Source organism: Bactrocera neohumeralis, chromosome 2, assembly GCF_024586455.1.
Source record: "Bactrocera neohumeralis isolate Rockhampton chromosome 2, APGP_CSIRO_Bneo_wtdbg2-racon-allhic-juicebox.fasta_v2, whole genome shotgun sequence".
Taxonomy (NCBI): Eukaryota; Metazoa; Arthropoda; class Insecta; order Diptera; family Tephritidae; genus Bactrocera; species Bactrocera neohumeralis.
Window position 1 is genome coordinate 92,275,282 of NC_065919.1, and position 22,481 is coordinate 92,297,762.

Consider the following 22,481-nt stretch of genomic DNA (forward strand, 5'->3'; position numbering starts at 1 on the left):
GAACGTGTACAAATACACTGCATGAACGACACAACTCAAAATGCCAACACATAAACCAAAATCAAATGCAACACGAACGACCAACCAACCTTGAGATACTGCTCCGGTATTTTACCATTCTTTGGGATAACAAATTTCTTAATAATAATAATTTTATCGCCTTCGATCTTCTGAATAGTAATCGGCACACCAAGTTGCGGGCGTTGAGTCTGGGGTGGACGCTGCACCGGATTTGTAGGACGTGCGCCAACTCCCGTCTTCCCCTGTGGACCTGTTAGAATGCCACCCGGATTCGGTTTTGGCGGCACTGCAACCGTGGTCGCTGACTTTTGTAAACCAATTACAGGTTTCGGCTTTGGCTTAGGAGCTGCTGTTATCGGTTTTTGATCCTTCTTTTCACTACGTACTATGGAGAAGTGATAGAGTGGCTTGTCGTCATCAAGAATGCTTTTTTGTTGTATAGGTTTCTTTTCGACACGTCGCAATACTACTCCCAACATTGGTGCCTCATTCTTTTTGATTCCTATTTGAGTCCTCGGCGGCGAAACCTTTTTCAAATTGACACCTAATTTGACACCGACTGGTGGTGGCGTTTTAGTGCGATGTACCATTTTGCCGGCAGGGATATCTCGCTTGGAAGTATCTTCTTCTATATGGTGTGTCTCTTCTTCCTCAGCAGATACATTGTTCTTAGGCAATAAAGGATTAGTGTGCAAGACAGGCTCAGGTGCAACCAGTGGCGAAGGTCCTGGAAAGAGTGCAGACAAACTACTTCGGCGACGCTCCATATTCGGTGTTGAAGTAGTTTTTGATAAAGGAAAATTGGAGATCGGTGGTAATGCCACAGGTAAATTGATTGCCATTTCTTCAGCTGTGCTAACTGCACTGCCTCGCCTGCTTGTATTTTTGCTAGCATTTACTGATACAGACACACTGCCCGAAGCCGAAAGTGCTGAGCCAATGCTGCTCAAACTCAAACTGTGCAGACGGTCTGGCGCCGGACTGCGTTCGTGATGTAAACGCGGCGATGTAATTGAGAGCAAAGAGGGCCCGCCAGAAATGACTGGAGACAATGAACGCTCTGGTTCTACTTCGTGTGCTGCAGTGTCTAAGCCACGCTGACGGCGATGCATACGCAGTAATTCGATCGAATCAGATATCTTATGATGATTTTGTGTGGTTTCATACTCATCTGTGGACGATTTGGAAATGGAACGTTTGCTTGACTCGTTCTCCTCATAAACCGCACCACGACCTTTCGATAAATTATCGTCTAAATTAAGCTCCAATTGTGGTTTTGGTGAATTCACTCTCATTTTAGGGCCACGCAATGCGTCTGCCGCATCACCGCTACCGAGAGGTAAAAACTGCTTTTCTATGTCTTCGTCGAACACATTCGGCAAGGAGGTTACGCGTTCTAGAGGTGCGGCCGAGAGTGACTTAAGATGTTCGCCTCTTGGAGGCAACATACTGTGATCATAGGGGCTGGGCAAATGAGATGGTGCTATTATGATTTCATCACTCGATGGCGATCGTAGCATTGGTATATCTCCTACCGAATTATTCGCGCTCACCAAATTGGGAGGTGTTGCACTGTCACTTGAACGTTTGCTACCAGTGTTGACTGCCAATAAGCCCGGTTTGTTGATATCAACTGGCGTAGCAGGCGCCGATACCGACTGCGAGGCAGCTTTGATTTCATCGGAGGCTGCAGCGCGTATGGCAGCGAATTCTGTCGCCGTCATCTGTTTTACACTCAAACGGCGTTGGGAGTCAGTAATATGAATTTGGCCACCACCCCCTCCACTACTGGCATTGTTCGAGTGTAGATCGGGGCAATTAAGGGCGATCAATTCGCTAAATTCGTTGGACATTACTGCGACGTTGCAATTGATTTTTTTCTGTGTTGTAGCAATACGATTTTGTTGTTTTGTTGGCACTTAAATTATCTTGCAATTGAGGTCGTGCAGTGTGGTTTTTACATACGTCGTTCAATGTTACACTTCTTGTGGTTAATATTTTCGAAAATCGAAATTGATTTACTCTTATTTCAACACACAATACAAATTCAATTGAAAATTTAAAATTTTTTTGATAATATTACACTTGAATTGCTAAAAAACACACAAAAATTTGTGATTACTCAACACGAAATAGCGAAGACTGGTTGCGCCTCCGCTCGAGTTCTTAACGTGCTTGAACCTAACGACGAATATCACAAATGGTCTGACCGAGCGAAAAGAGCTTTTCAATTACTGCGAAATGCGTTTCAGCTGCAATGTGAAAGTAATCAACCGATACGAGGGATGTTAAGTACATCGAAACGGGTACTTGTGTATTTCGGTTTTCACGCACCTTTAAACAGGACCGAGGTAAATGCAATAATCTCTTGACATTTTTGGCAGACATTTGCATGCTTGTATGTAGCAAATCCTGTAAATTTCTTGGCGTGTCTTTTCTTGCTCTCTCGGGGTCAAATGAACCGAGCAATACTATAGATGAAGGTTTATTTTGCCATCAATCAATGTGCATACTTGGGTAGGTACATAAACATAATGACGTCAATTGGGAACAAGTTTAATCAAATGAGACTACAATTACTGAACAAAGAATCGCCTGGCAACCTTGCTCTTGCGAACAGATCAATCCCCCATTATTTAGAAGGAAGTTAATCAAAGTAATACCGAAATGATAAGATAACCTAAGGAATATATACCTAAAAGTAATAGTGAACCACACTTAAGTGGACCCTCAAAACAAATCACCTTTGTTTGCTCTTTCTTTCACTTTTATGTTGGGTTATTTACAACTATGGTGGGAACTGTTCAACGCATATCTCCCAAGTTTTTTACGAATCTTTATAAGATTCATAAGTATTTTAAAAGTTCATGGGCAACTTTGGGGATGCACGCATGTTAAAAATTAACTTAACTTAGCTTCGGGGCAAGAATCTATACAAGCATGTACGGTATCATCGTGTCTTCAGCGCGTATTCTTTAAACAGTACGTTTTATTTTTTTGCATCAAATATTATGTTTGTCTTGTCCCTGTTATTCGGTTACTCTACTTCACTTGTATTTTCGTTTTATTATCGGTTAACTACTAACTAACGAATGTATTCGGCACATGTCGGAACTGGAACTGTTCTTTTTTGGTTTATGGACAGAAATAATAGACTTCAGTTAATGTTAAATGGCACTTTCAATTCACAATTTTAATAACCGATATTTTTGTTACGCTTCGAACTTTAAAATTTTCTGCATGGGAAGCTGTTTCCTGTTATTGTCCATTCACCTCGTCCAACGACACAAAGCGGGAAGCAAAATGCAAACCATAAATGACTATTGCGGCTTATGCTTGCTTGAGTGTATGTGTATACCTGTACTGAAGCGTCGCATTGTACAGAAAATTTACCAGTTCACAATTTGAAGTTCCTTTCGGAAATCCAACTACAGCGAAAAATTTATTTGACTTACACCAACTACAAACTGGTATGAGACTGTAATGTTTACAGCCGAAAAGAGGCAATGTACTAGTAGTAAAGTAGTTTTTAACTAGTTGCGTTGACTACAGGATATGTATGTATATACGTATAAAGTGAATATAAAGACGAAATGGTATTGGAAAATGGGTGTATTTCCTGTTTTAATTTTTCTGGCGTATTTACTTAAAATAGAAAGATCTAAAAATAATCACAACAACAGCGATTGTAACCAATGGCAAACAAGGCAATAAACACTCAATTGAGTTGCGGTCGATACAAAAGCTGAAGATGACGTTTGCACAGTGTTGCCACAGAGACGGTTGATCGACGCTACTCTGTGCTGATCTGTGTGGCACAACAGCAACCTCACACGTGTCTAAACTGGTGCAGTGCGTGAATCAATGCAGAGTGGTGGCGGTGGGGCAAAGTCGCACAAATCACCCATGTGTTGAAATAGGTAAATACGCATAAAAGGCGGAATGGTGTGCTTGAAAGGGACCAAAGTACAAACAACGATTTTCAGAAAAGTTGAAATGTCATCAAGAAGCTATGTGACGAAGGTGGGTGTGCGCCGCAGTGCGAAATAAAAGCGGAGTAAATAAAAATAAAAATACATAAGCATACACATACATACATACACGTTGTCTACATACAACTACAATGTTCGAATTGGGAGACCTAAGGAATGGTGCGAAATTTTTGCGTTTTGTCATTTTAAATTAGTTAGACTTGTCGAAATCTTTTTTGCTATTGTTGTTATTACTCAAGAAAGCTCTATTTAACAGATCAAAAGTCCGACACAAAATTATAATCAAGAATCGAGTAGAAACGAAAAAATTAAAGGAAAGAGAACACGAAATCTAATGGATCTGTCGGAACTCTTTGGCAGACAAACCCATTTAATTTAATTTGAAAATATACAAAGAAGCCTTCAGTATTTTCTATTCATGTTTGGCTCCTTCGTTTCACTCACAAATATAACCCGCTGTTTTGTCAAGTTCTGCTATTTTATTTTTTGTATATTTCTTTTTTCTAGCCCCGTGTTTTGTCGTTGTATTTTTATCTTAAAAATGTATAATTCACTTTTTTCGTCACTTTTTATTTTTTCTGAACCATTTTCAAAGTTATGTCACTCTTTTTGGGCGATAACCGCGACAAACAATGTATGTTTTCATATCAATTTCAATATTGAATTTTTCATAGAGTGAAGAAATAGAAAAAAGCTCTTTACAACACTGAAGTTATATTAAAATGTTTGTTTTTTGGCCAATTAAGCTAAACGAACACTGAACCAAATATCACGCACGGCTCGTATGGTTATATTCTTGAATTGTATATACTTTTAATTATACTTGCACTCTCGCAGGCGCCGTACCGTCGACACAATTTTACATAAAGCCGTAATGTACCAAGAAAAAAATAAATTTAAATTTTGAAAAGTCTTGCTTTTTGTTGCGCGCACACAACCGTCTAATGAGGGTTTGGATTTTCTTCTGAATTAGTTTTTCGAACTTAAAACGAGTATAAGCAGTACCAACAGCAGCCTTCCGAAAGACAATATTTGCCAACAATTCGAAATAGCCGATCATTATATGTACATATATATATCTCACGTACAAATATCTTTGCGTACAAGTATATAATTTTAGTTATATATACAAACATACATTCATATAGTATGCCTGTAAGAACTTTGGAAAAGTCACATCTTCGTTTTCGAAAATATTTCACGTAAGTGTTGGTGTTGAAGAAAAATTTTGATGCGCGCGCATTGTTTTGAAAACAGGCTAACACGTCGGAATAAACAAACACATTCACAATTTCGATTTGATGCGCTCTTAAGGGACTTTCTCTTAAAGAATCGAAGCGAAGCGAAGAAGTAAAATATCTCAGAGCAAAGAGCGATGACGCAACTGCTCTTCCAACAAATTTTTCATTTGTTTATCTCGTAATGCTTAATTATTTCACGACATACATATGTTTACATACATACATACTATATATATGTGGTATACCCATGTAATAATATTATTTTTTAACAACTAATGTCCGAAATATAAAAAATTAAACAGTGCCTTACATAATCGCCACGGCAAATGCGTGCTAAGAAAAAGGATAAATTTGCGAGAAATCAAAAAAGAAACGCAAGTTGTCATAATTAAACTGTTTAAATTTAATAAAAAGAAAGTTATTACAAAATATATTTCCAGGACTAGGAAATATATTGATAAGGCGATTAAATTTTAACCCAACCACAGCGTTCTTTTCCATAGAAGGCAATTATTAGGAGTGAACTGGTATTCTCTTCACTTGAAACCCTTTTCATTTTGAACGTAACGAATGGAATATATTTCTAAGAATAAGAAGATTCATAGTGAAAAGAAGGTTTTTCAAGGTAGCTCCACCCAATTTCAAAAATTCATCGTATAGATCCACACACAAATTCTCGTATAATAACTTAAAAGCATGCAGAATCATGCAATAGTTTACATATCATTAAAATTATTATAAAATATATAACGTTGTTTTTAACCGAGCGATTTCATTTCAACACACTTACAAGATAATCATTATCATGTTCAAGAAAATACTCATCCGTTATCCAATCGCCCAAAAACTTATCAAATAAAAAATCACATTCTACAACCAAATCGAAATTATTGCGACAACGATTGATCGTTTTGCGTAACGAGAGTGTGCCGTAAATGGCCGTCTTTTCCGACGAAGACCGCGATGACTTGAAAACATTTTGCTGTCGCCTAACAGCTGCTTTTTCTAATTTCCGAAAGAAATCAATCTTGAGAGACCGGTGATAACAGATTTGTAACAAAATGGGGAGAACACCAAAGCGGTGACACGTTATCGAAGACGTCAATAACACGACTAGTTTACGATTCGTATCATCCGCAGTTGCCAAATAGCAAACTAAACAATAAATGCAAGCACAAATACTTATAGACCCCCACGACACTTCCCACAAACACACACTCAGAAGAGTGCATTTTATTTCATTAAAATGGCGCTATTCAATGGTCACTGTGAATAACCAAACTAATTGAATTGACATGTACGCTTTCAATCCGAAATATGTTCGAAGTGTTTGTATGTACCATAAGTATGGACGAGCATGTACATAGGTGCACTAACTGACAAAACTCTAATGGACGAAAAACAAAAAACATTTCACAGAGAATAGTTAAAGGCTCTCGAAATTCATCTACTGATACCAAAAACAATAAGTCCATCACCGTAACACTTCAGTTGGGGATCAACAAAGCACGAATGGCCCGATACAATGGGAGCGTAATCGCTATTGTCTGTAATTTGTTACAAATGATTTATGCACATGCGGTTGTGGCAGGCAAGCAATTTGAGTGCTACACATTTTCTGTGTCTAACTAACATTGGACACATCTATCAGAAAGTTCAGTACATTAAACATTGAGACCTTACAAGATAATCGCCGTCGTGATCCGCGAAATACTCATCCGCAATCCAGTCGCAGGTGTACACAGTGAAAAGCATTGCACACTGCGCCACTAGGTCGTGCACGCGTTCGATCTTCCTGGGAGCTGGCATCTCACGCATTTTCACATAACAGGGTACACTTTTATTGGCCTTAATGAAATTCTGAGCAACCAGCTGAGACTTCTCCAGGTGTCGCTTGAACAATAGCATACTCATTTTGTATTAGAAATTTATGGGTTTAGGGATGGTTCACACGCAGTAGCAGACGCGCACAAAATCTCTAAATGCAAAAACTGCACTGACTAGCATGGATGCCATTGACAAGAGTAATGTGGGGATAAAAGCAGAATAGTTAAAACGCGTTAAAGTCTGACAAAAAATGGATTTGGCAAGAAATTGGTTCAATTGCTATTTATTTATATTTGCATTGATTTCAATTGATCTTGTAGCTCAAACCAATTACTCATTTGCTTCCGTATGCTACGTAAATATGTATAGCATATGTATGAATATATGTACATCTGTGTGTACATGAGCAATCGGATTTTAGGTGAAAAGTGTGAGACAATCGTTCTTGAAGGCGATGAAAAAAATAAAAGTAAAAAAGAAGCAAACGTAACGAAGAGAATGACCACGCCGTCCTGGCTTCCCATCAAGTATGTCCCCGCTACACATAAAGGCGAAAATAAACGGAAAATGTGGAGATGGAAAGTGGGGATGATCTTATACCATGACTCATCGTGAAGGCATATAAAAGCATACAATTTAACTGATTTCATAAATTAATTATAAACTATGTGAATAAATGCCGGGTTTTCCAATAGGGATGATATGCTTTCTAAGGGTCATTTCAGCCATTTTAATTGCATGATCTGTTCTTTTCTTTCATTGAATTCAATAATGTTTACTATTTCTTCTAATTATTCAAATATATGATTAAAATGATCGTTCTCCAATTGGAACTTTAAGTGCGCGAATTCTGAGAAAGGATATGGTCTGGCTTCCGTATAAAAATGTTGCCACCCAAGAAGTGAATCATTGCACCACCGTCAACGTTAAACTGACGGCTGATTTGCTAAGGAACAAGTAGAAAACGTAAACAATTTAAAAAAAAAATCATCTTCTCCGATGAGGCTCACTTCTCATCTGAGTGGTGCGGTAAATAAACAAAGCTCTCGATTCATTTGCGAAGAAAAATCGCTAATTATTCATTAAAAATCATTACATTACATTCACCTAAATTTACAGTTATCGGACAATCATCGGTCTGTACTTATTTCGAAATGAAGCTGGTGACACCGTTACTATCAATAGAGATTTGTCTTTTACAACAGAACAGACTCTCGTCAAGATTTAAAGCTTAATATTTAACAGGCTATTCATGACATACACCTTGATTTAGTGGAAATAGTACTCGAAAATTCTGTTCATCGAATTCGTTCCTTCAAAAGAAGTTGTGAAGGCCATTTGAATGATGCTATATCAGAACTTAATTTTATCGACTATAACGGTCAACACGATTTTTGGGTCTAACATCTACATGTTAAATTTTAGTTTCTCCTATGATAAAAATAAGGACACATTTTTTTCCGGTTAAAGTTTGCTTTCGTAGAAATTAGAGCAATTTTTCGATGATTTTTTATATTTTTTCTACAATTTCACTATAGATTATAATTAGAAAACTTTTTTTTAGATACAAGAGCCGTTTTTATTCAAGATGTGTGATAAACAATAATATATAAATGTAAAATAACAAGAAATTATTGTCTAAAAGTGAATATTTCTTGTATTTTTTTATGCTCATATGAGCTCTCTCGTATTAAACCCCAAATATACTTATCGATGTAGATTAGCCCAAAGCAAACTTAAAGAACTAAAGATTAATATTTAAGTGTTTTTCAATGTCTAGAATCAGAATTCAAGCATGAGAACAGAAACCCCAAAAAAAAAATTTTTTTTTGTTAACCGGTGTTATAATTCACGTTAAATAAAAAACATTTAAATTTCCTTAACGATTTGTTTTTTTTTAAATCATATCACTCTTATTGGAAGACCCTGTTTAAGGTATTATTAGTAAACACATGAGATAATCAAACGGATTCAAACAGAAATAGCGCAGAATACATATACATATACATATATATATAAATAAGTAAAATACCTTAATCATACAGTTTAGGTCATAATGGGAATAAAAAAATGGGAAATTGGAGAATTTACTACTTTTCTTTGTTAAAAACTCTATAAACACTCAATCTTGTTTTCAAATTGCTACCAACACATTTGAAGAATGTGCAAACTAACTTTGTAGCTAAATTTTATTTTATTTGGAAATTTACGTTTCTTATAGTGTGAACCGTGTTTAATTAATTAAATTAGTAATAAGTTTTGCATTTCTTTCGATAATCAGTTTCTGTTTTTTTTTGATATTTCCCTGCATATAAAATGAAAAGTTTTTACCTTAGACGGTGAACGGCGATTATTACGTCCGGTTTCTCGATCGTCAACCACCTTGGCACGGTCCCGATGTCGTCTCCGTGAACTTGAATTGGATGTTTCATCCCTGTAACGATATTTATGAACACGTCTACCCGATGTGGGCGACTTACGGTGTGAACGTTTCGAGCGCTCCTTACGACGGCGTGATGAACGATCAAAGCTGAAGAAGATTTGAATAAAAAGCGTTGTTATTAATAAAACTTGACTGCAGTTGTGAAAAAACAACAAACGATGCACAATATGACCTAAAATCATTAAAACTTAATATGCTGAAAAGCTTTTTCATGTGAGATATTTCGGCGACAAACGAACAAATCTGGCGGCGACACAGCTTTTGGCAAACGAGATGGACAAAATACTTTTTATTTATTCTAAATTGCAAAGCAACAACAGCTTGTTTTTGCTCTTTTTATTATAGTATTGTTGGTGGGAAAGTTCGTGCTCTTCACTTTTTGCTTTGCTTTGCTTTCCTTTCCTTCAATTTTGTTTTCTGCCCGCCAGCATGTGCGCTGCTCTCAACTCTGTGCTTCTATTTGTTTTGATTTCATTTATTTGTTTAAAAGTCAAAATGAAAAATTTTCATTTGAATGAAGCAGAAAGCTTGTGTTGCGCGCCAAATAATTAAAAACAATAATAATAATTGAATCAATTCGGATACATGAATGTATGTGCTAGCACTTCTCAAATGTTTAAAGCGTAATAAAAGTTTCTTCAAAAATAATAACAGAATTCATTCAAACACTAATTTGCAATATTTTGACATTTTTGACGTTTGCAATTCTTTAAATCAAATAAATATAAAATACAAATATACGTCCCTCGGACCAATGCATGATTAAAAAAAGAAAATCCCTTAACCTTTATGTACAATATATTTTATTCTTTAAGAGCTTGCAATATAAAATTAAGGCCTCAGCTGTATTACTTTTTTGTTGTTTTCTGACAAATAAATTATAAAAAACAAAAGTACTAAAAAAATATGAAAAATTCAAAGTTTAGGTTAGGTAACACTGGGGATTTACTTATACGAGCTGAAATTTGTTGCGAACTTTAATGGGGACTTCTATTTTGTTCTGATACTTCATCCACATCTAAGCTTCATATATTCTATATAAGGCCGGACATAAGCAGAGGAGGAATTTCAGTGTACTTCCATAAGTCGTTATAATGGCCATACGGCTCACATGTGATGCCAGTAAGTAGGCCAACAACCGTCTTGCAGTGTTTTCAAGACCGTGTAGGGGGAAAGCTTGTATGTTTTCCTTCCACTCCCTTGCACATGATCTTGGCAATCAAGCCCTTTCGGAAATTTCGTTGTGTATCGTTTTTAACGATTTGCGTCTTTTTCCTGAGTTGGTTCGGTAGTCGACCTTTTGCAATTCATCAGCTATTTCGATTCCCCGACAGCCGTTGTGGCCTGGATTAATGCAGCTGCATTCTGGCAGCCACTATAACCACCCGATATAAATCAGGATTAATTGGGTATACAGCGGGTGGTCTCTGTATATGGGTTTCTTGCACATCACAATGATCGATTAGATATTGAATTCGATTCGCCAATGGCACAACTCACACAATTAGTAGATTTGCGACGTATGATTTTAAGTTCATCACACCATTTGATCGAAGCCCAAACGAGTAGGAATATTGCCAGCACATATTGCCTTCAACTTGCCCAATGTACCATTTATTCCCCATTCATCGCCCAGGCGTATAAAAATGTACTATATCTATCACATAAAATGTCTAACTGTAAAAATTTATAATTATTTCTTGTGAATTAATTATATTTTTAGCCGTTTTGCACTTGCACTACACTTGTCGGTAATACATATATGACAGTACCTCTTGGAGGCTCAAATCGTACTAAATACTGAGATATAAGGCTGCCAATGAGCGCATGAAGGCTAATTTGGCTTTAGAGCACAACAATTGAAAAAGTTTATCATTAGGCGGACACAGCATCGTGCTGACAACGTGAGACACTCTAAAACGAAAGCGGCGGTCCACCTGCATACATACATCATTGATAGCATGGCCAGCCCAGCTGAAATATCGAAAAGTGCATATACTTTTGATACACAGCCCTGTGGCCGAAGAACGAACAGGTAGTGCTTTTGGCTTATCTATGTAGATTTCAAACATTAAAATATACATACATGCACAGAAGCGAGTACAGTAAGATCCCACTTAACATGTCGAAATCTATTCATAATTTCGGTTATAGTGGTCAAACTAGTTTTTACAAATGCAATCGAACATTCTTTCTGCTCTTCTTCGAAATTACTACTATCAATATTTTTGTTTCTTCTTGCTAATTTGCTTTTTTCGATTGCACATTCAATTTCACACTAGTTGTAAACTAGTTTATAACTGAATGATAGCTCTGCAGTCTAAGATGCTCCACAAGCGCATTTGTTGCAAATAAAGCATCTTAAAAGCACACTAAACGGAAACTTTGCTCTGTGATATTGCCGAACCTAATTAGTCTAAATCTAAATGGGTTGATTTGTACTGACAAATGTCAACTAGAAAATTATGATTCCATTAATTGACAACAAAATAGATCGCCGCCAAAGTAATAAAAATTAAGAAATCAATATAAATACTGTATAGTATTTGAATATAAAAACGAGAAAGACGAGAAAACACCTAGGAAACATTGTTCCAAATAACTAAAATTCATAGAATAGCCAAAATTGGCACTGGATGAAAATTTTTTTAAATGAGTTGAATCCAAACTTCGAACTGTTTGAATATCTCCCTCAACTAATGTTACTGGCGGTCTAAACCAAAGGAAAGGGATATAACTCAGTACATACTATTGTAACTACTTTATCAAATCGAACAAGCGAGATAAATCCACAGTGAATAGGTTACACAAATAATGTATTTTACTATTATATATATTATTGCACTAAAAACATCTACAAAAGGCCAAAGGTCATTCTTCAATCCTAAATCCTTAAATTCATTTTATTCTTAAACTTACTTTCACTAGGTGGATTGCCCCCATTTATCGGATTTTTACCTAAACCTCAGTTGACCAAACGGTACAGATACAACACAATTACAGCATTTCATATTCAATTAATGCAAGAAAGAGGGGACAACTTAAAAACATCGACGAATTTGTTGACCTTAATACAGAGAAGATTAATAGCGGCATTCTGTAACCAGTCTCTAGTCTCTATTTGAGACATTTTGAGGCAAAGTCTCAATTTGAGACTAGTTACTATTCACTAAACAGTCTCTAGCGTTAGTCTCAAAATATTGAGACTTGGTAGTTAGCAGGTCACAAAACTAAAAAGAACTCTTGCCTGCCATTTTGAATATACTGAATAGAGATCATCATAGATATTAATCGATTGTCGTTTCTTTATATTTTGTAAGCAACTCAAACACGAAAAGGTTAAAAATAAATCAATTTTACATAAATTTCGTAAATATTATGAAACAAAGTCAACATATATTTTTATTTTCATTGATAATTATGTTTTTTGACTATGTTATAGAAAATTTAATATTTGTTATCGACATATTTATTTTCATTCAAGTGTAAAAACATCTCTGAATAATGAAATGTAATAGATTTTGTGACTGTCACTTACAGAATAGCAATATCATCTCAAGTCTCAAAAATTGTCTCTAACTTAAAATCTCAAATTTAGAGACTTGAGACTGTCTCAAGTTACAGAATCACACGGTAAAAGAAGCCAGCAAATTGCTACTGAAAATAAATGCGTAAATAAACAGATTTCATGTTTCATCTCCATTCGCATACGACTGCAAATCGTAAATAGATTGCCGTCTCAGACGACTTCAGAATGTCATTCGCTGTAACCTGTCTCATTTGGTTAGATTCGGTTAATGCTAAAAATACGTGCATTTATTTAGCTTGAAGGCACATTCAGTCTTAAGGGTATTAAAATGGAAATAAAGTGACTAATATGCATATCATATTTTGATATTCTCAGTACTAGAAGTCCAGATGGGAATTTTCAACACGAATGCAAGAACGGGTTGATCCTGAACAAATTCTCACTATTATACTATTATTATACAGATTTCCCAGTAAGTCCTCAATACGGTATATTAAGTATGTAATATTCAGAAGGAAACGTCGGAGATCATTTTAAGTATTTATATAAATGATCACGCTAGAGCTGCGTCGATTAAAGCGAGTCCGTGTATGAATTAATTTTTTTTTTATATTTGACAAAATATATTCACGAATTTGGCATGAATTATTGTCTAAGACATTGTTCGAACAACTTGTTCGGATAGGATCACTATAGCATGCTCATGCCTCAGTTTATCGGATAACTATAGAATATAGTTGCCATAAAAACTGACCGATCAAAATCAATTTCTTGTAAGGAATCTCTTGTGTTTGTGAAAGGTATACAAGTTAAAGTTTTTTTGCTATCATTAACACTTAACATTTGATCTTAGAGTTGCTAACAAAAATTTACTAATTACAATTTAGATTTCAAAATTTTCCTTAACATTTACAAATCGGAGAGCAACATGTATGCACTGCAAACAGCAATCACACTTTAATATACATATGTATGCAAATATAGGTACAGGTGTCGTTGCGTAAGTGCAAATCCACACAACACAAATATTTCATGCGTCGGCATTAAAATGACGCCCCAACAGGGTTGCACTGTATCAGCAGTGGGCTGCTGTTGATTGTGTCACGTTAAGCAGGTTGAAGTACATACATATGTTCCAGTGAATAAATGTGAACCAATAAAAAAAGTAACAAGTTACAAATGATCGGAATATATTTACTAACAAATAAAAAATGAAATTCAGACTTGCTTGATGGTGAAAATCAGAATAATTATTGGTGTGAAAATTGTCTATTTTCTGCCATAAACTGTGCTATGTTGGCACCTGTAGAGACGAAGGTGATCAAGAGGAAGCAGCAAACTTTCACCTTCCCAACTGAAATCGATCAGTCGCAGCAGCAATGCCCTCTCATTGCGATATGGACGCATAATTTCAGTAATTTACTTATCGCGGCACGTGCTCGTTTGCGGTACACTGCTTGAATAGCAGCATAAGATAGAAAGGTAACACGAATGTCTTAAGCATTATCAACCGATCTCTAGAAGTACATAGCACGGATTGCATAATATGGATTTAACAGGTCAAATGAAAAGTCACCGGCCTGACACATAGATCGCACTTCATTCACGAATATTTGGGTATGAGAAAGCTCTGTTAAACCGTAATGAAAACCGTAAAAAACAAAACATCGCTGAAAACGGTCGCATTTGAAGAAAAAGAGCACTTTCTTTTTTTACCAAAACAACGCACCGTGTCACAAGTACCATATGTGAAATCAATGACAAAAATCCATGAATTGGGCTCATCCAACATAATCTCCAGATCTGACCCCCACCGACTACTTCCTGCCCTCTGATCTCAAAAGAATGTCCCTGGAAGGAAATTTTCGACGAATGAAGAGGTGAAACTGTTGCATATTTTGAAACAAAGGACAAATATGCAAAGGCTTGAAAAAAACGAAATTTTGTCAAAAAAAATGGTAGGCCGGGAACTTTTCAATTGACCTGTTATATATGTACGAACAAAGGGGTATAGGATATTTAAATGCATCACTGGCATAGCGCACTATAAATTTTATTAGAACAAATTGAAACGCACGCTAGCGGAATTCCAAACGGGAGCACATAAGCCTATACAGGGTGAGTTTAGTTGAGTAAGCTATGGAAAGCGCAGCCAAGCATTTCATGAACACAAACAAACTTTCTGTTCTCTGACATTGCTTACTTCATTGCAGATTATTTTCAATGGCATTCACAATATTAATAGATATTTAACGAAAAACACACATGTATTTAGCTCAAATAAAAGAACAGCTTGTCAAAACTAGAACTAGAACTCAAATATTGTTTTGTGCTCAAACCATTTTTTCAGATATCACGTTTCACCGAATCGATGGATGATCTTTTTTTGCAAGAACTGGATAGACAGCAATGGCTGAGTTTTTGACCGTTGTTATTTAAGAATGCTAGTTCAGGCCCAAACATAAATGGTTTGGAAACGCGAAATGTCAGCAACTTGAGATGATAACAAACAAAGGTAAACAAATTAAAACAACAAAACGTTAAAGTCGAGTGATTCCAAGGTGATGTATCAGCAAATCAGAATAAAATGTATAAGAGAGCGCTCTAGAATTAAATTACTATTTAAATGTCACTGCTTTTCAACAATTTGTTCGCGAAATATCGCCTTTTCATTGATGCACGCTAGAATAAATATGAATTTTTGGTTTTGGACCACAACAGAGTTTTGGCAGAAAACAAATTTAGCCATAAAGAGATAATCGGCGACGCTGAGCTCTATTTTGACACAATGGACAAATCGTCCAAACAAATTGTACGATATTGGAAAGTTGGGAAACCACTTGATGGCTATTGTGCTGAATAATTAAATTGAATTTTCCTAAAGAAAGGAACTTTTCAGACCACTTTGTTCATAAGAGAAAAAAGTACGAAGTTTCAATAGGCAATCAAAGTTTATAATGGGCGATGAATTTGTATCTTAAACAGAAACCTATTACAATAGTGGATTTTAAGTACTGCGAGTGTAATAAAAATATCAACAAATGTATTAAATTGTTTTAACCGAGAAACCCGTTCACCCGTCCATGTCAATCTTCTGACGTCATGACATTGCAAGTTACAGTTGCAGCTACAGTTATTAGCGCGTCTAGCGGACCATACTTGGTAAAAATCGGAAAACTGGTGTACAAATTCGTCTTTAGAATAATTGTTAAACTAGTTATATACATATTTACATATGTACATACATACATTAGAGCGGATCGATTTATTTTATTATTTTTTTTCTTTTGTTGAAATATCGCGTATGCGGGATATTTTCTACAGATCATTCTGAACAACTGTGCCTAGGGGAAAAAGGGCCTAACCGAAGTTAAATTTTTATGGATCATACAAATTTCCTCGGCACTTGTACAATTTAACATTATATTGATCATTTGTCGTAATCGGAAATTTTGGACAACGAGCTAAGAGCTTCCTTAACATATGTATAATTAACAATGACAGTGAAAATAAAGAAAATCGGGTAACGATAATGGAAAACGTTTTTTCATGAAACTTTACGAGGTTTATTTCCGAATAACGTTTTAAGAACGTGCGTTCCAAAGTAAACAGGACTTTTTGAATCTAGCGCCATCTATATGTCGACTGGTGCGTTAGAATCTGTTATCTTTATCGTTTGTCCAGTGACATTGATTGTTTCATGACATTTCAGCGATTGGAAGTGAAGTTGATGTGTTTTAAGTGTCAGTATGTTTGTGTTATCGGTGCGAACATTAAATTTTGTTTTAAAATTGGTGAAACTTTTACCGAAACGTTTCAATTGATGAAACAAGTTTATGGCGATGATTGCCTATCCCGTAGCAGAGTACACGAGTGGTTTCAGCGCTTTCAAAGTGGACGTGAGGACATAAATGACAATCAACATGTGGGCCAATCAAAATCCGTGATCACCGGAAATGCCATCGAAACTGTGCGTGAATTCATCAAAAATCAGCCGAAATCATCATTGAAATTCATGGAAACGGAATTGAAGATCTCCAAAACATCGATTTATCGGATTTTGACCGTGTGTGCACGGTTTGTTCCGCACAAAGTGACTGACGACCAAAAATTGTTCAGAATCCAACCAAATCAATGAAAAACATGATAAAGTGATAATCGAGATTTCATTATCCGTCATTTACATATTTTTCAAATACCGTATTTGTGTAAAGTTTTATTCCGCTATCATCATTGCTTATATGATAATGTATGTATGTATATATTATACAGAGAAGGCATCGGATGGAATTCAAAATAGCCTTATATTGGAAGAAGGCGTGGTTGTGAACCGATTTCACCCATATTTCGTACATGTCATCAGGGTGTTAAGAAAGTATTATATACCGAATTTCATTGAAATCGGTATTGTAGTTCCTGAGATATGGTTTTTGGTCCATAAGTGGGCGACGCCACGCCCATTTTAAATTTTTGAAAAAAGTCTGGGTGCAGCTTCCTTCTGCCATTTCTTCCGTAAAATTTAGTGTTTCTGACATTTTTTGTTAGTCGGTTAACGCACTTTTAGTGATTTTCAACATAACCTTCGTATGGGAGGTGGGCGTGGTTATTATCCGATTTCCTCCATTTTTGAACTGTATATGGAAATGCCTGAAGGAAACGACTCTGTAGAGTTTGGTTGACCTGGCTGTAGTAGTTTCCAAGATATGTACAAAAAACTTAGTAGGGGGCGGGGCACCGCCCACTTTTCCAAAAAAAAATTACGCCCAAATATGCCCCTCCCTAATGTGATCCTTTGTGCCAAATTTCACTTTAATATCGGTATTTATGGCTTAGTTATGACACTTTATAGGTTTTCGGTTTTCGCCATTTTGTGGGCGTGGCAGTGGGCCGATTTTGCCCATCTTCGAACTTAACCTTCTTATGGAGCCAAGAAATACGTGTACCAAGTTTCATCATGATATCTTTTTACAGCTTGCAAGGACGGACGGACAGACGGACGGACGGACAGACAGACATCCGGATTTCAACTCTACTCGTCACCCTGATCACTTTGGTATATATAACCCTATATCTGACTCATTTAGTTTTAGGACTTACAAACAAGCGTTATGTGAACAAAACTATAATACTCTCCTTAGCAACTTTGTTGCGAGTGTATAAAAATAACCAAAAATCACATTTTAACCATTAGCCACTCCCCGTATTCACCTGATATGGCACCGTGCGACTTCTTCCTTTTCGGAAAAATGCATTTGCCCTTGAAAGGAAAGCGTTATGCAGACGTAGAAGCCATTCAAAAGGCTTGCACCGGCATACTGGCGGCCATACCGGCCAACGGCTAAAACACTCGTTCGACATGCTTTTGAACCGTGCAAAAAGGATACTATTTTGAATAAAATAAGTTGATTTTGCCGAAAAAACCATTTGTTGTTTTTTTTTTAAGTCCTGTTTACTTTGGAGCGCACCTTCATACCCCGTTCCGCAGTGAAAATACGACTACGACTAGTTTTGAATATTATGTATTCAATAACACATAACCACAAGAAAAATTATTACTTCTATTATTTGTCAGACAGAATACTGTATACAAACAGCTGCTAAAAAGCTCCCACCATATATGGACAAATATACGTGTACACATAGACGTCATTGCTATCGCGTGTGGTGCAAAATACTTCCGAAAAAAGAAGATATTCAACTAAACAAGCAATTTAAGCGATTTTGTGTGTCGCACACGCATTTGCCATAATTAATGAAATAGACGCCACTAACATTTCCGTCAGTTGCGTGACAGCAATGGGAGAGAGCCTACGCTCTCTGTAGTGTAAGATCACAATTGAGTTAGTCAACAACAAAAGCATGCATGAAGTGCACTGACAAACAGCAGAGGTGGGCAAACAACCGAACCCCTGACAGCTAAACAAACGAATGCAAAGCATCTGTTGACAACACCGACTGACTGCCATACTCTTGCTGCCGTACATCGAAGTGATGCGCGCCAAGCAGGTTAGGCTATCAATCCAATATCGAATGGAATATCGTCTTAGAGCGAATAAACCTCTCGACAACAAGCACACTCTTACGCATTGTAATTAAATATGAGAGTTATTTAATTGTGTTAACTAATTTATGAATTATGTAATATTTAATATGCAAGTATATAATATGTATTGTCTCCGCTATACGAGAGGCCGCCGGCTCCAATGTCATCGATCACCGCAATGAGAAGTTTTGCATACCCAGACCAAATATAGTAATTGGCAACGTGTTGGGTAATTTGTCGCTTGGAAGACATTTACACATTTACAAACACCTGCACGCACAAATAATAAAAGTATGTATGCATGTGTGTGTTTGTATTCCTTCTGCCATATTCTTATTAGTTTTCTGCTATGCATGCTAAATTTATGCAATGTTAATTTGTTATAACACACTGGTATTCGCACATACAAGATTGTACGTATGTAGGTATGCTTTGTAGTGTTACGTTATTTTATACGATACGTTCATATAGTACTGATCTATCTGCACTGCAACTACTGAAAGCAAACTAGTTCTACGGAAACATGACTTGTACCAATCATCTACGACTGGACTAGCCTATTTAGGTAAACAAGAAAAATCGTAACTATTTATGCCGTTATATGAATTCGGAAATTATAGATATGAAACTTGAAATTCGAAACATATTTGTGATTTCAGCTTTAGTACATAGCAGGATTGCAAATAATGCATTAACATTTAAATTAAATTATTTAATTTTTTTTTTTTTCATTTTGTACCAGCAACTTTTGAATTAAAAAAACACTAGTTTAACCCCAAGCATATAATGAAGAATTAAAGCAAATTGTGTAGAATTAAGATTTTTACGCGTTTTCACACTCCGTTTTCTACTATTTTAAACTAGAGCTCGCACAGAGCCATCATCTTCAATCCATTATAGAGCACTGCTCGGCAATCTTGCATATTAAAATTAAAGTACATTTTTAAATTAAATTTTTAACCGTTTGGATAAAAAAATAAAAATCTAATTTATAGTCCTAACATCGAAGTTAAAAAACGAAAATGTAATTAAAAATTGAAAGCCTAAAATTTAATCCATGTTTTGACTTTTTCATTTCGATGTTGGGATTAAAAACTTAATTTTTAAACGAATTTGAATGTATGTATATTTCTGACAACATCCGACAATAAAAAAAAACAAATTGGACAAAAGTCACCAGGCTTACCAGTTGCTTGTAACTAATTGCCTGCACTACTCAATATTTATGTTAGTGAGTATTTTCGTATGTATGTACATATGTATGTACATATGTATGTACATATGTATGTACATAAGTAACGACTGAGAGCCAGTTTACAACGCACGTGGGCACGAACGAAATGTCAAAAAAGTTAGTTAATAAAACAAAACAAGAAAATAGAGAAAATGTGAAGTGGAAGTGCAATAGAATATATTGAATCGTGCAATAAGCTATACAAATTTGCACCATTGATGTCAGAATAAGAAGTATAAAATAAATAAATATTAAAATATATATGTATGTATGTATGCCCGTGTACTGCACAACATAAAAAAGCAATAAAATAAAAGCAATGAAAAGCAATGCTTGTAAGTATGTATGTACATATGTACATGCACAAATAAATAAAATAATAACAACCAATTTTGGGTTTCAAATGTCATTATGTGAAGGCTCAGGAAACAAGTTTGTGTAAGCCATGGAGTTAAAAGTTCAACTGAAATAAAATGAAAACACTCAAAAAAAGACCTCAAACTTCATACATACGTATGTATGTATATAACACATTCATGAGTGTACACACACATATGTGTTTCCGTTGGAAAGAGATCTGCTTTAGATATTTAAAAAAAAATCGAAATAAAATATTTCTGTGGCTTATATTTACACTTACTACAATAATTTTCAAAAAATATGAAGTCATTTCGATAAAATCACGCGGTGGTGGCACAATGAAGAAACGAAATCAAGCTCAATGTCAGCCCCACTTGAGTGCCTTAGCACGACGTCTGCGGTCTGGACGCAGGGCGTATTGCTCGTGTTATATTTTTGATGGCGCGATGAAAATCTGACAATAATCCGGCACACAAATCCCAGCGTTCTTTGCCGTTAGAAATGTATGAATATAAAAAGTACATACATACATATATGTATGTATGACCACATGTAAGCGTGGTTTTTTTTTTTCTTTTTTTTTTCGTAGGCTATTATGTAATCCTATAAAATTGATTGAAATCGAGTTGGTGTGCTTTTGTACATGTGTGTGGGACTTAACATTGCTTCCCACCGCTGCTAGCATATGGTTGTATGCATTCAAAATTTTTCGGAGTCTTGCCGACCTTGCCGACCTTGCCGAAACACCCAAAGCAATTCCGCCTTTAACGCTTCAATTTGCTTTAACCAAAGTTGGCGATTGCAGTTTGAACGGGCCACTGTGTGGCAAACTCTTTGTTTGCGTCTCATTTTTATTCGACTCTGACTTTGTTTCAATGGCGTATAATTCTTTACTGAGGCAGTGAGCTGTGGCAGTCTTTTTTAAATGTACTTTGCTGCTCACACTAATTACACAACAGCACACACAAAGGCCAAAGCAAACAAAATACAGCAGCTCTGCCTGAAGCTTGGCCCACGAGCGCGGCGAAGAAGTGGAGGTCCGTTTGGTTATTACTCATTTCATCTGATTTTAAATCTGCTTCTGGCATTGGCATTGCCTTTATATTATTATATGTACATACATCCCACATAATTCGGTGGATATGCTGAATGGCAAAATATAACATTATAGATTGATAAAACAGCTTTGAAATGCCCATAATAATTTGATTTAAAACAAACAGGGCTTACAAATAAATTATATAAAAATACAAAATAAACAATTTTATAAACTTACAATTCTTAATAGAAGGCGCTAAAAAAAGGAAGTAAAAATATTTCGATTGAAATCATATAATTCGGTATTAACAACTAGTATATATATTGATGGTTTCTCCGAATAACGAATATTCTAATTATTTGCGATATTTTTTAGTATCCTTGCTAATGTATGAAGTGTTCGCTTTCACGCTTTCAGTGGTGGCCATAACATACATGATTTTAGAACAAGTATACATATACATATGTATGTATATATTAACATTAAACTTTGCAGACTCTTCATTGAACATGGAATTATTCAGGGGTGTTGTGGAATCTGATAGTTGTCGGAATCAGAATTGAAACCGATCAAAAAAAGCAGTAGGTGTCATGAATTCAGACATTATTGGTTTGATATTCGAAACAGAATTTATATCGGTTTTGGGTGTCACGGAGACCAATTTTATCGGTTTTGCTGTCAGAAGCAAAGCAGGAAGATATTCGCACACAGATTTGAAATGTAAGTTTCTTAAATTCATGTTATTTTATTGT

General features: G+C 35.8%; 1 protein-coding gene across 4 annotated transcripts in view; it reads right to left on the reverse strand.

Annotated features, from left to right (window-relative positions):
- LOC126756014 (probable serine/threonine-protein kinase DDB_G0282963) overlaps positions 1 to 22,481 on the reverse strand; it is a 65,115-nt gene that overhangs the window by 23,557 nt on the left and 19,077 nt on the right. For 3 of the 4 annotated variants that reach the window (XM_050468831.1, XM_050468839.1, XM_050468849.1), the window contains one exon: positions 9,413 to 9,611. In XM_050468831.1, the coding sequence (XP_050324788.1) occupies positions 9,413 to 9,611 (199 nt within the window). Of the gene's footprint in view, positions 1 to 89; positions 2,037 to 9,412; positions 9,612 to 22,481 lie in introns of those variants that run through there. The other variant, XM_050468857.1, reaches the window with a different exon arrangement.